At 38.1% G+C, this 15005-nt stretch overlaps 1 protein-coding gene across 1 annotated transcript in view; it reads left to right on the forward strand.

Annotated features, from left to right (window-relative positions):
- The window catches only part of DNAH5 (dynein axonemal heavy chain 5), a 263927-nt gene that overhangs the window by 167116 nt on the left and 81806 nt on the right, over positions 1 to 15005 (forward strand). The window contains exons 50-54 of the mRNA XM_027606690.2: positions 601 to 824; positions 2596 to 2794; positions 5172 to 5344; positions 9827 to 9957; positions 14019 to 14172. Of these exons, the coding sequence (XP_027462491.2) occupies positions 601 to 824; positions 2596 to 2794; positions 5172 to 5344; positions 9827 to 9957; positions 14019 to 14172 (881 nt within the window). The remainder of the gene's footprint in view (positions 1 to 600; positions 825 to 2595; positions 2795 to 5171; positions 5345 to 9826; positions 9958 to 14018; positions 14173 to 15005) is intronic.

A 15005-nucleotide genomic window follows, 5' to 3' on the forward strand; every position in this document is an offset into this window, starting at 1 on the left:
CTAATTAATTTCTGGCAGACTAAAATGTCACCTCAGCACCCTGGGCTAGTGGAGTATGGCAGTATCTGCCTTCGATTGTGGCAGTGGACAGAAGTTTGGAAGCCAAATGATATGTGAATGATCTGAACCTGGGAAAAGTACAATGATCCAGAAAAAAATGACTGTTATCAATTTTAATTATTCTTTTTGCCTAGAAAGTTTTACATATAAAGTAAATTAAAATATTTTATAATGCATGGAAGGCAACAACAGAATGGAGAAATCTTAAGGGTTCACGAAACCTCCCTTTTTCTTATGTCTTTGTAAGGCAACTGTATGTATTTAACATCACTCACTTGGTAATATTGAATTTTTCAGCTAGAGCTTTCAGGAGTATTTCTTAATCAACCTTTCAGTATTTAAATGCTAACTGACTTGAACTATATCTATTTTTTAGATTTAAAAAAACAAGAGAACATTAATATAAATTTCTTTGGTATGTGGCCATCTATTAAAATGTGTATAATATTTGTGCTAACTCTACATTACAATGGTTTTCATTTTAATTTCACTGACTTGAACCATCACTGAAAATGTGATGACTTTATTTTCCTCTTTCAGGTGTTATTGGGAGAGGCTACTACTGTGCTCAGAGGGGTTTCTCAGAAGACGTGAGAGATTCAGTGATGAAATTGGTACCCCTGACACGCCAACTGTGGCAGATGACCAAGATTAAAATGCTCCCTACACCTGCAAAATTCCATTACATATTTAACCTTCGAGATCTTTCCAGGATCTGGCAGGGCATGCTGAATACCACCTCAGAGGTTATCAGGGAACCGGATGTAAGTAATACATAGGAGGGAAACAGATGACATTGTTATTTATCCTATGGCCTAAATATTACTCGTAATGTAGTTTTTAGTGGAATGATGAAATATTTTGGAAAGTTTCAGCATGGATTTTTTTTTTTTTTGCTACTTTTCAACTAATATAAATAAGGGAGAAGTATGTCAGAAAATTTCTTTTTAAAAATTCCAATTAAATTTATGTTTAAGGAAATAGTATACACAATTATTTTCTAATGCATGGAATAAAGGAAACAATGGATCTTATTTTCCCATTATAAGATATTTTCCTTATACTAAATAATGGAAAGAATCACTCTTGATTTTGTTATGTAGTAGTCTTCATATTTTAAACTTGACATTTTAACTTTAAAAAAGTAATTATCTTTATAAACATTCAAAGTTGAAGAGACCATTTTGTTGTTAATATCCTTAATCTTTCCTTTCTAAGTAACTAGATGTGCTAAAAGAATTTCGTTTATTGGTATAATTGAGAAGAGGCAGAAAAGTAGAAAGTTCATTTGGCTGAAAAATGAGCATTTTTACACACACTTGAATATAAAAGTTCCTAGCATTAAAAGAATTCCCTTCAAACTAGAAACCTTATGGAAAAATCCAGTATGTTTTTTTCCCCCAAAGTATGGCCCGGTGTGCTCAGGCTTGGGTAACCTTGGCTTCTCCTGTAGTTTTATGGAACTGAGGAGGTAGTTAAACAAGTGGGTTTTAGGGCCTTGTCCACATAAACACACAGGGACAGCTGAGATATATCCACCAAACTGTCACTAGACATATCAAGTAGTGACTCTAGAAAACCCCAACTTTGCCCCAGATAACTCACAAAGTAGGTAATGACGCTGGCTGACTCCAAGACATTTCGGGGAAAACTCACTGTCCTTGTTACAGAGAACAGAGAGTCATTTTAGCAGCAGGGAACATTTTATCTTGATTTTTTTCCCCCTCAGATTTATTGACAAATTAATGGTAATGCAGAATGCATGTCCCCAATATTATTTTTTTGAGTAGCCATTTTTTGATGCTTACTTTAAATAGTCTCCATAAATAGTTCCAGCAATCATTGAATATATATTACTAAGTTCCTTTTATATTTTGGTAACCAAATAGTATTTTATCATTAGTAATCGAATGGCTTAAAAACCTCCTAACCAGCAAAATTCTAGCAAGTTAAGAAATTTCCATCAGTCTTTCAAATCAAATGAGCTTGCTGTACAAACAGGTGTACAGAGCAGTTAATTCCCTCAACTTCCAGTTAACTTTGCACCTTGGATTATGTAGACTAGGTAGATTGCTTTGTTCAGATAATCCAGATTTTTGCCACAAATTTCCTTCGCACTGTGTTAGGTAAATATACCTTTGTAATATCTCCATTGTATACATGAGAACTGTTTATATACTACATTTTATATTATGCTCTGGCCACATGAATGTAGGTATCTTATCCAAATAGACTAGTTTATCACAGACTTAGGACTTTTACATAAAATATTACCTTGTTGGTTAATCAGAGTGGTTATAGCAATTTGTCTAGGGATATTTTCATTTTAATTTAAAGACTGAAAATGAATAGACTTTCTCTATTTGATATACTTGAATGAGACCGATTTGAAATGAAGTTAAGTATGTTTTAACCTCAAGTTTTTAAAATGTAGCATCTTGGATCAGGAAGGATGGTGCTCTGTAATTCTGTCAACTTGATTCCCAACTGTGGCAAATAGAAACGGATAACACATTTTAATTATGCTTTCGACAGGAACTGTTACGGCTGTGGAAGCATGAGTGTAAACGTGTTATAGCTGATCGTTTCACAGTGTCCAGTGATGTGACTTGGTTTGATAAGGCTTTAGTAGGTTTGGTGGAGGAGGAGTTTGGTGAAGAGAAAAAACTCTTGGTGGATTGTGGAACTGATACTTATTTTGTGGACTTCTTGAGGGACGCACCTGAAGCTACAGGTAAAACTATTGAGCGGAATTTGAAATTCCCCAAAGGGGTACCTGAAGACAGAATGTTCAGTTGAGGGATGTTGGATTTCTGTCTAGTAAGCTTCACCGAAACAAGCCGGAGACATTGTAGCTGCTCAGTAAATACAGACCGAGTGGACACTCGTGGAGTTCAGAGATGAACTATTTTTATGCATATTAGTCTTGCAGATTAAGGTAGATTTGGGAGGCAAGACAGGGTAGAAGGAAGTGCCCAGGACTTAGAGCTGTCACACAGCAGTAGGTTTGAGGAAGGGATCTACCACATAGTAACTGTGCGAGTCTCTGAACTTTCTTGAACCTCATTCTCCTCATTTATGAAAATGGAAATATTAATATAAGTACCATGGGGAGTAAATGAAATGTTATCTGTAGAGTGGCTTGGCAGTCTGCCCAAATGAAAGGTAGCAAAAATAATGATAATTATTATTCAGGTCATCCTGACTGTTGAAAATAGATAAACCTCAGATATCTGAGAAGACCATTGACTATAACTGGAAAGAGATGGGTGCTGTGGATATAAGCTTTCGTGGTTATGGTTCTATGAAAAATGGAGATGTATATTAACTTTTCTTCTTATGAAAAGAAATAGTGCTCCAGTTACTTCTTTCCCTCAGAAATAACTGAGCTTAAGTAGAGTATTTTCTTTCATTTAATTACCTCTTTTAATACGGAGGGTAAATTTTAAATTAATTTCCATATTTAAAAAGGCATATTTAAATTCATGCTCTTTATATCTTCTAAATGGTTGAAAATGTCCAGGCAGTGCCTTTCTAGATTTGATAAGGATGTATTTGATCTATCAAAAGTTTCCGAGCGCCAGTTACAAAAGGAGGTTTACTGCTGGCTATGCGGTTGGAGGGATCCTTCCACAGAAAGAAGCTGACACATTTTATTTTAAATAAAATGTGTCACCTACAAAAATCCTGTAAGTGTAAGAGCATTTAAAATTAGAATTTATGTATCCCATTTTCTCTAATTCAGAAGGATAAATAATTAGAATTTATGTATTTTACCTCTTTTAATTCAGAAGGCTAAATTATTAGATGATGGTTTTTGAGGAGCAAAGCACAACTGCATTTTTGTGGGGTGGTTGCGTTGAAGGAAACAGCTAACGTTTTTTGACTTCAAAGCACTTTGTTTCTCAAAGCTTGAGTTGAACATTTATGAAACACTGAAGTGACTATTGAAATTCATTTAGTGAGAGCTTTGCAAATAAGCCAATCTTCATGATTATGTTAAATCAGTTTTCTTGCTTTGCCATAAAAAGGTTACTATGCTATTATATTAGGACAGGGTCAACTGAAAATAATTATGTACTGTTAGATTTGGAAGAGCCACTCACTCTTCTAGTACCCAGTGAATTTCTAAGTTGTTATTGGCATATTCAACTCACGTGTCACTTTTTTTCCTGTTACTGATGTTAACTGATGGAGAACTAATATATGTCCAATTTAGCTTTCTTTTGGCATTGTGCTTTGTATTCAAAGATGGAAAAGTGTTACATTGGTATGTTATGTGTTTCTAATTTTTTTAAAAAGTATATTGATTTTAGTACATCTTTTCTCAGTGACATAGTTCATTTATTTAGGAAATCATTATTCTACCCTCTACCTCCATTCCCCAAAATTCACTTCTGTCTTCACTACTAACCTGAAATTCCTCATTCATAGGAATTTCCTGAGCAAATGCAGTGACCTTTTCCTTTTTTTCTTATTAAAAAAACTTTTAAGTCTTGACCTCTCTAGCTGATTCTGACATTAAATCCCTACTTTTTCGACCTTCATTTTGACCATTAAGCGAATACCCCTGGAAGGTTCCTTGAAATGCCAATACTCAACTATGGATTTGGATTAAATTCAATATATATGGCAGTATTTGAAATAGGCCCTTTCTAGACAGGAAAGAACTAAGACTGGGTAGGATCACAAGAATTCCAATGCTTTTACTATTGTTTGCTTACTTTTTTTTTCTTTTAAAGATTTATTTATTTACTTAGAGAGAGAGAGTGAGAGAGAGGGGAGTGCCCGCGAGTGGGGGGAGAGGCAGAGGGAGAGAGAGAATCTCAAGCAGCCTCCCCACTGAGCGTGGAGCCCATGGGGGCTCCATCCTAGGACCCTGAGATCATGACCTGAGCCAAAATCAAGAGTCAAACACTCAACCAATGGAGCCACCCAGGCGCCCCTGCTTTCTTTTCTTTTCTTTTCTAAAAATATATAATGTGGCATTTGGATGAAAATCGGTATTATTAAGTGTGAAATTGTCCAGCTACGAGTGTATTAATTTAGGTTGAAGAAACTAGTACAGCCCAGTGATATGAAGAAAACAAGTTCTTTTTCCCTAATCCCAGGTGAAACACCCGAGGAGGCTGATGCTGAAATGCCCAAAATTTATGAGCCAATTGAATCTTTCGATCACCTAAAGGAGCGCTTGAATATGTTCCTGCAGCTGTATAACGAGAGCATCCGCGGCACCGGCATGGATTTGGTGTTCTTCGAGGACTCCATGGTTCACTTAGTCAAGGTCAGTGGCCATACCCTGTGACAGCTCCCCAGAGTGGTGGGCACTTGGCTTCACACCAGAATTTTTTCCCTCCTCTTTCGTTTTCATCTCCTGGAAGAATTTTCAGTTTGAAAATAAACTCAATTCCATATTCCAATTTAATTTCTAAACTGAATACAACATGTCACACCTATAGGCTGAAAATCAGCCGGAATCTCAGAGCACGGATACTTCAAATGGGTGATATAATTTTATTCAGTGTTGCTATATGGCTTCTAGCTCAGTGTTTTCACCACGTAGAATGAATGCGGTTGACGTCTGAGTTCAAAGCACAGGCAAAAAGTCTGCTTATTTTTTTGCATTATGCAAAAGAGAGCAGTAAAAAATACTGCATAAACTTTGAAGACACTATGCTCAGTGAAAGAAGCCAGTCACAAAAGGATAAATACTGTTATGATTCCACTTATTGGAGGTACTTAGTATAGTCAAAATCATGGAGACAGCAAGTAGAATAGTGATTGCCAGGGGCTCGGGGGTAGGGAGAAGGGGGAGTGATTAATGGTGCAGAGTTTCATTTTTGCAAGATGAAAAGAGTTTTGGAGATAGTTGTTGGTCGCACAAAAATATAAATGTACTTAATGCCATTGAACTGTGTGCTTAATAGTTAAGACGGTAAATTTTATGTTATATATATTTCACCACAGTTAGAAAAGATAATTAAAAAAGAATGCATAAACAATTGATTTTGAGCGGCTTGAAAATTCTCTTAGAATGAAATCCACCAGGAAAGTACATTTTCTTTTCTACTTTGTCACAGGAGTCATGCCAGTATCTGTTCATAGGAGGGTTGACTCTCAAAGGTTGGAGGTAAAATATATTATTTATTTGATAACTTATGTGATCTAATTTCTCTGTGGTGGAAGATAAGGCCATTTTAAATCTGTCGTTGATATTCTCACTCTGTTGATGTCAGTTACTTTTTCAGACTACATCCTTTTAGTTAGAAAGGCAACAGCTCGAGGCTGTATTCCATTACTTAGGTTGAACCATAAGGAAAAATCTCATAATCAGAAATTGTCACCTCTGATAATTACTGAATCTAGAGTTCATCTAGTTGACCCTCCCTCTGAAAGTAGAAGAGAGTGGGAAGGCTGGAGTATGTCAGGGAGGGGGATGGCCATTTTAGGTTGAGTCTCCCGCCACATGAGGGCATATAGCTTGGACATTCTGAATTCTCAGAGTCTGAGACGTCTGTACTGAATTGTGAGCAAAAATGTTCCTCCAAATATAATGATAGCAATTCTGTCATACTTAATGATTAAAAAAAAGAAGAATGAAAGAAAATAAATAATACCAAAGGCAACTTTATAACTAATGTCTTTTGGAGACAAAATCTGATATGCCTAGGATTTCCTAATGGCTCAGATTGAAGATGAGACTATTTATGTTAGTCTTATGTTTGAGCTAGTTCTCTAGAACTCTCTCATTTCTATGTTTCATGCACAGACGATGAACGATGACCATTTCTTCACAATGTGGGGACTTGACATTGAGACTTAGCATAGGGTCTTTGACTGTTTTCCCTCAATTCCCCTCTCAGCCTCTTGTGTCTGCTCTGGAATTGGCTGAAGAATTTGTGACTGGAGTTTTTGAGCTAAGATATAAGATATAAGCTAGGATAAAAGATATCCTAGGAAGACCCTCTCTTCTACTCTCCTGTTTCCTGGGGACAGTACATCCAAACTGTTGTGTGGATGTGAACCTTGAAATGTGTGACTTAGTCATAAGATGTGATGAAAGTCAAGAGACAGAATTAAGATGAAATTAAGATGAAACCTGCAGCAAAACAAGTTGTGACATGAGACCAGACATATTTCTTGATTCCCTTCTTCATTAAGGTAAAGATTTTCTTTCAAAGCACAGAGAGTATCTCTGTGATAGTTCTTTTGCCTCTTTGGTAAAGATTCAGACCATGGTGTGTGTGATTTCTCATGGTCTAACCCCTGCGTAACACTCTAGTCTATGGCTCGTGCTCTGCTTAGCAGGTAATCCAGAAAAATCAGCCACCCATGATGAAACATACCCTGCTTCCAGAGCACTTCACCCCTATGCCTTCCCAGCAAATGTTGCCTCATGTGGAATTTATTAATGTGTGTGTTTGTTTTCCCTTCTGGGCAATAAGCTCTGTGAGCATGGGCATCCAATTTATTTACCTCAGTATTCACAGGATGGAGAATAGGCACACTTGAGCTACTTGATAAATAGGTTTGGAATTTAACCCAGGACCCAGTGTGGTCCAGAATCACCCTTTGCTGCCTCATCTCCTGATATTTCTGTACCTAGTACTGAAGTTACCCCTCTATAGGGATACCTCAGGCCTTTTGTTGACTCTGAGACTTCCTGCATCTCATTTCCTCTTCTTAAAATGTAGCTCAGCTCCTGACTGGCGTGCCCCATTCTTTGTATGAGAGACTTCTAGTTACCTTTCCAACCAGATCACACTCCAGCTCTACAACTAAGACTTGCCTCTACCCAGCAGCACTGTTTCCTTCACTACCATTCTTACCTGTTTCAGCATTCGCCATGGAATGTGCATCCCCACATTTCTGTTAATAGGTCTCTCTCCTCTGCTAGCATGTGAGCACCTGTGGGGCAGGATGGGCATTGTTAATTTTTAAGATATTTGCTAAAGGGATTGAAAAATGAATATTTCTATCTCACAATCTGTGTAGAGTAAGACGAAAGAGTCCCATTTAAAGGTATTACTTGATTGTGTTTTTTCATTGAATTTCTATTTGTAATTAGACTATGAGTTTTTGAGTCTCTTTTAAACCCTTCTGCTTGCTTGTTCATGTCTATGTTCATTTGTTGTATATGGTTTGTTTACCATATGCTAGAAACTAGGAATGGAAAATTTTAATATAAGACCTAGGCCTAGTTTCAGGAAAAGATGTTGGTGAAGGTTCCCAATACCTAATTAATTAACAACAATTATTTAAACCCTTAATATATTCACCAGCACCAATGAAAGGAAGTGGTTATGACAAAAACTGTATGTTTTGAAAAATGTTAACCAAGGAAAGACACAGAAGATTCTAGTGTGGTTTTCGGTAGCTCCTTACCTGCCATATCTGTGCCTCTTGAAGGAATATCAGGGAAATAATATGAATATACATTGGCAGATCATTCTTGCCAGTACCGTTCCTTCCCTGACTACAACAACTTTGGAGAGAATCGTGGGCAGGGTGAGTAGGAGCCTGGAAAGATGGGTGTGTCCCTCACCTATTCCGAGGGCTCTCAGATCCACAGCAGGGACAAGAAAATGGTCTTCATTTCCCAGGCTCACACTAAATTGGGGCGGGGGGGTTAATAATCTAAAAGCCAAGAGTAGTCCCAACACTTTATTATACCTCGATAAGAAGAAAACAAGAGTAGTCCCAACAGGGGTAAGTATTGCCTCTGCCAGACGAGGTAATCCTGAGAAAGGATGTTTAGCAATACACTGGCAGGATACAGAAGCCAGGTCACCCCAGGAGGCTTCCATCAGCTGCAGAGAAGAGACCCTTCTCAGCCCTGTCTCACTCTTTTTTATTATTCTATAGAATATTATTCTATATTATATTCTATATTATATACTAATAACTATAAAGTTATTATTCTATAGACAAGTGGGTATCACTGTAATTCCCCAGGCTCAAACTGTCATTAGGAGGAAAAGAGAAATAGTTACCATACTCCATGGAGTATGGAGAAGAAAGCATCAAGGAGAATCCTACACTGAATCCCCTCTAGGTGGGTGTTGGAAGCCGGGTGGTAGAAGCAGTTCATCAACAATAAAGCTAAAGAAACATGGACTTCTACCACAAGGGGACTTGAATTAGTCTGGGACTACTGACTGGCCCACCCATATTTACTTCTTGGTTGATTCCTTAGGTCTCACTGATTGTGCCAAATAATAGGAGGGTGTTTGTTTGTTATGTTTGTTTTCTTCCTTTTCCTCTTCCTCTTCCTCCTCCAGTTCTTCTTTTTAAAAATTCCATCATCTGTACCACATTTTGGGAATTTCCTTCCCTTCAATTTAAACTCTCATTTTTCAAATGTAGAGGATATTCTAATCAACTGTGTGTTCTGTATTCCAAGGATACACATTGTCTTGAAATTTTAGTCTCTTTCCTGTCCCACTGCATTAGGTTGGGAGGCTACAAGGAAATCTCCATGTCCCCTTTATTTCTCTCCTTTAAAACCCAGAGCAGGCCATAGTGGTGGTTCGGGTTGACATTTCGATACTGGTCTCTTCTAGTTTCCCAAAGGCACCCCCAACACACACCCTCTTCAAACATCATTCTCTTTCAGAAATACCCTCCTTCGTCCAGCCAAGTGTATCTCTCCATGCTGATCCTGAGACACTTATGTCTTCCCAAATGCTTACAGTGCACGCACAGGAAAAAATGGAGTATTTTCACATTGGACAATGTTATATGCCTTTTCTCTTCCACATTCTAGATCTCACGTGTCATTGGCATGCCCCGGGGAAATGCCCTCCTGGTCGGAGTCGGGGGATCAGGAAAACAGAGCCTGACAAGGTTGGCTTCGTTCATTGCTGGCTATTCTTCCTTCCAGATCATTCTGACAAGGTAACACGCTTTCACTTTAATTAACCTGAAATGGATTTTGATAGCAGGTTTTCAGAGGCCACTTGAACTTAATGCATTTTTCTTACACATAAGGAATCAATCATTTTCCTTCCTAAATGTTGACTTATCATCGTCCCCTTTCAACCTTTATTATAGATCAGGAAATTTTCACATTAATAATTTGCTTTTGAAGTATTTCAGCCTCTTATTATAGGGAAGAGCTGCCTCCCTGTTTTTATGTTATGCATGCCATGAATATTCTATGTATTCCTCTTGGTGTATTTCAGAAGAAATGTATCCCTACTACATGTTAGTTCAGATTTCAAGAATGTTAATAAACGAGTAAAGTAGATGAAAACTTTATATTGATTCACTCATACATTTAGAAATATTTATTGAACACTGGCTATGCGTCAGGCACTGGCTAGGTGCTGGGGAGTTCATGGTGAGCAAGGTGAACCTGCCTTGTGTCATCACAGAGCTTCTAATAGTCAAGGGGGTCAGACAGCGGAGCAATTCATTCAGGAAGGTGTCATACGTAGGTGCTGTCTGCTGGAAGAAAATAAATGAAGACCAACCAGCTCCTGCTGTAACATGAGGGAGGGACTCCTAACCTAGTCTGGGGGATGGTCAGAAAAGGCTTCCTGGAGGAAAAGATGTTTAAACTGAGACCTGAGTACAATTAGGAATTATCTCAGAAAAGAGGTGAGGTGAAGAGTGTTCCAGGCAAAAGTGTCAGCACCCGTGAAGTCACACTGAGGCCTGGAAGAAGTTCAGTATGGCGGGCTGTGCAGCGTGAGATAGCAAGTGGGAAAGGAATAGAAATGGAGGCCTTTGGAGGTATGATAAGGAATTTGGACTTTATCCCAAAGCAACAGGAGACTGTTAATGAATTACTGCTAGGGACGGCCTGTGGGTTTGTATGTACAGAAAACAATGGAAATAGTTATAAGGCTGTCTCAGGGATCTAGGCAAGAGATGATGGGTCAGGATTGGGAGCAGTGAGAATGGATAAAAAAGGACAGACTCAGGATCACTGGAAAGTTGAACTTTTGGACTTGGTCCATCCTAGTTCTGGCTCGGGAAGCTGGCCAACTGAAGCATACACTCATCAAGGTAGGGAACCCCGGGAGGGTCGTTCTTGGTCATATATGTGTAGTGAGGGTGGAACTAGGAAGTGAAGAGTCAGCATGGAGAGATACGCAGGGGTGATTCAGAGGGGCTGAACAGAATTTCAGGATTAACCAAGATGAGAGGCAAGAGGCCAATTTGGAAACTTTAGTTGGGCTGAGAATTATTAGAGGTTAACTTGTAGGTGTGGGAGCAGGAAGTCTTGCCTGTTGGCCATGCTCTAGAGCTTTGGCTTGGCCCAGTCGGGCAAAGCATCCCTCCTTCTCTTCCTGATGGAGGCCCATAGATACCTGCTAGGACAGCGATTGAAAATTATTAACTCTGGGTTTAAGATCCGGGTATTCAAGTTGTTGTCAGACTTTTCATTTGGTCTGAATTATAGACTTTTGCTTGGAGAATAAATCCAAAAGGTTGCTGTTTGTTTTTCAAGTACTAGGGCAGAGAGAAATAATTACCCTGTGTATAATTCTTCTAGTTTGTGGAGAGCAGTAGAGTTAGGTAACAGGTAACCTATACAGGAAAGAGACTGGACTCTGAGATTTTTGTTCCTAATATTTTAATTTTAATTAAGCCTTTTAATTTTCAAAGCACTTTCATGTGCTTAGGCTAGTTTGGTCTTCAAAGGACCTTTATCAGTTAGCAGGGCATATAATAATATTAGCCTATCTTACAGCTGAGATTCAGAGACTATCACTTGTCTGAAATCCCAGGTCTGCCTGGGAATTGACCACAGTATTTCTGGTTTCTGGTCTGGCTTGACTTTCACTGTACCACACTGCCTCAGGAAAAACGTCTTGCAGCTCCTCTCTCAGTGATCAGTTAGTTCCTCCATATGTCATAGTGGGAATGCTCCATTATGATGAAAAGGAGGGCCAAGGCATTTGCCTTCTCACACCTTCAAGAGACCATCTTACTGCCCAAGCCTCTGCGTAGCTACATGGCCAAGAATCAGCAAGCAAGAGCCTCACATTTGGGAAGCACAGCCATGTGTTAGAGGGCTCAGGCCATTATTTGAGGCAGTGGGCCCTTGATCCAGGGGACTGGGCTGAAAGTTTTCCCAAGTCAAGAGAAGCTTTCTCTCTCTCTTTCTCTCTCTCTCTCTCCCCAGTGGGGGACTGAGTCTTTGAAATTCTTTTCTAATCTCTCAGATCGCATTTCTGCAGACATTTTCTTAAAATATTGATGTATCGTGGTGGGATTTCTGGCTCTAGGATTTAGGTTTTAGATGATCAAAAAGCACAGAACATAGAGTTAAATAGTAGCTTTGAAAAAAATCAGAAGGCCATTTGCTCTTGTGCTCTGAACTCTGAGTTTATTTAATGACATAAAATTGAAATGATAATTTAGTAAATCTGAATCTCCAGGATTGGAATATCTTTATTTTTACTTTTGGTGGCAATGGGCTACTCTGTTTTGGGACATCTCTAATATTTCATGACTGCAGGCTGATTTCCACTAACGGATTGCTTTTGACAGTGAAAGAAGATTTAGGGTGGGATATTTCATATTTTCAGCTGTTCCTATTACAGTAGACTGATTGCTCAGAAAACTCTTTTACAGGGGACCCAAAGATGCAATGAAATAATTGTGTTGGGGGATGAAAGGGCACCATTTTTTTTTTAAAGATTTCATTTCATTTTATTTTATTTTACTTTTTAAAAAAATTTTATTTTTAAGTAACCTCTATACCCAATGTGGGGCTCGAACTTACAACCCTCACATCTGGAGTCATATGCACTTCCGACTGAGCCAGCCAGGTGCCCCAAGAAGGCACCATTTGAATTAGGGCGTCTTCCTCAGCCTATATAATTAAACTTGAAATGATTTAATTTCATTTAATTTATGAGGTATCTTCTAAAATACCAATTGCAGGGACGTCTGTGTGGCTCAGTCGGTTAAGCATCTGCCTTCAGCTCAGGTCATGATCCCAGGTCCTGGGATCGAGTCCTGCATCAAGCACGCTGCTCAGTGGGGAGCCTGCTTCTGCCTGCTCTGCCTGCCTCTCTCCCTGCTTGTGCTCATGCTCTGACAAATAAAAAAAAAAATCTTTAAAAAAAATACCAATTACTGATGGGTGCATAATAAACATTCCAATTTGACTTTTTTATTAGCCTCACCACGAAATATTTTCAAAATGAAGCATACCCGTTCAGATGACATTTAGTTGTGGTAAAAATGATATTTTGGTTTCAGGTTGACTTTTCACTCTAGATTTTTATTTTGCATTTAAAAAATTAATTACAATAGTTAATGAAATGTGGAGTTTAAAAACCAGTTTCATATTTGCAGGTAAATATAATGTTACTTGACTTGATGTTAACTAGACTTATTGTAGTGATCCTTTTGCAATATATACAAGTATGGAAATATTATGTTGTGTACCTGAAACTAAGATAATGTCATATGTCAGTTATGCCTCAATGGGAAAAATAGCTCTTAACTTTCGTGAGTGGTGAAGTACTCAAAATTTTACCAAGATGTGCCTCTATTACTCTCAAAGGAATAGCTATTAGAAAAACGAAAGAAATTTTAAAAAAATCAATTTCATCTTTATAAGGAAATATAATGAACCAGTAACATTCACATACAATAAAATCTTTTTTTTTTTAAAGATTTTATTCATTTATTTGACAGAGAGAGACAGCAAGAGAGGGAACACAAGCAGGGGGAATGGGAGAGGGAGAAGCAGACTCCCTGCTGAGCAGGGAGCCCAATGTGGGGCTTGATCCCATGACCCTGGGATCATGACCCGAGCCGAAGGCAGACGCTTAACGACTGAGACACCCAGGCGCCCTACAATAAAATTCTTACCTGATGAAACAACATCAGTATTTCTTTTGATTAACCAAATGGCATAAAGTATTGTTATAAGGATCTTTCCTTCCCATCAGAATAGTTTAGCTAATGACACAATGACAATATCTCTTTAGATCCTACAACACATCAAATCTGGTGGAAGACTTGAAGATTTTGTATAGAACGGCGGGGCAGCGAGGCAAAGGAATCACTTTTATCTTTACAGACAATGAGATTAAGGATGAGTCATTTTTGGAATATATGAACAATGTTTTATCATCGGGTGAGGTAGGAGCTCATTTATCTTCATGCATTTTGACTCTTCAGATTCCCTCCAAATTTAGAGCTCTTTCCTTCCATTAGAGTTTTTGAGTGAGTGTTGTTATTGGGGATTAGGAAATCAGTAGCAAGAATTGCTTTTTCTATTGGGTTTTAGAGAATAAAACAGCTGATTGGATTTTCGATATGTCTGTTTACCCCTTTAAAGAGCTATGACTTTGCAGTTAATAATAGAATAATTTGTGTATTTAAAATATGGAGTATCTTATCTTGAGGACTTTGGTTAATTTTTTTAAAAAAGGATGTGCAAAAGCTTGTTATTTGTTGTAGTCCCAATAGTTTATTTTTGCTTTTGTTTCCCTTGCCTGAGAAGACGCAACTGGAAAAAATGTTTCTATGGCTGATGTCAGAGAAATTACGGCCTGTGTTTCTTCTAGGAGTTTTATCCATTTTTAGTTTATTTTTGGGTATGGAATGAGATAGTGGTCCATTTTCATTCGTTTGCACGTAGCTGTCCAGTTTTCCTGGCACCATTTATTGAAGAGATGGTCTTTTCCCTATTATATGCTCTCGATTCCTTTGTCATAGATTATTTGAACATGTAAGTGTGGGTTTATTTCTGTGCTTTCTCTTCTGTTCCATTGATCTGTAGGTCTGTTTTTGTGTCAGTACCATACCGTTTTGTTTATTATCGCTTTGTAGTATATCTTGAAATATGGGATTGTGATATGTCCAGGTTTGTTCTTCTTTTTCAAGATTGCCTTGGTTATTTGGGATCTTTTGTGGTTCCATACACATTTTAGGATTATGTGTTCTAGTTCTGTGAAGAATACTGTTGATAT

The sequence above is a fragment of the Zalophus californianus genome, chromosome 5 (assembly GCF_009762305.2).
Source record: "Zalophus californianus isolate mZalCal1 chromosome 5, mZalCal1.pri.v2, whole genome shotgun sequence".
Taxonomy (NCBI): Eukaryota; Metazoa; Chordata; class Mammalia; order Carnivora; family Otariidae; genus Zalophus; species Zalophus californianus.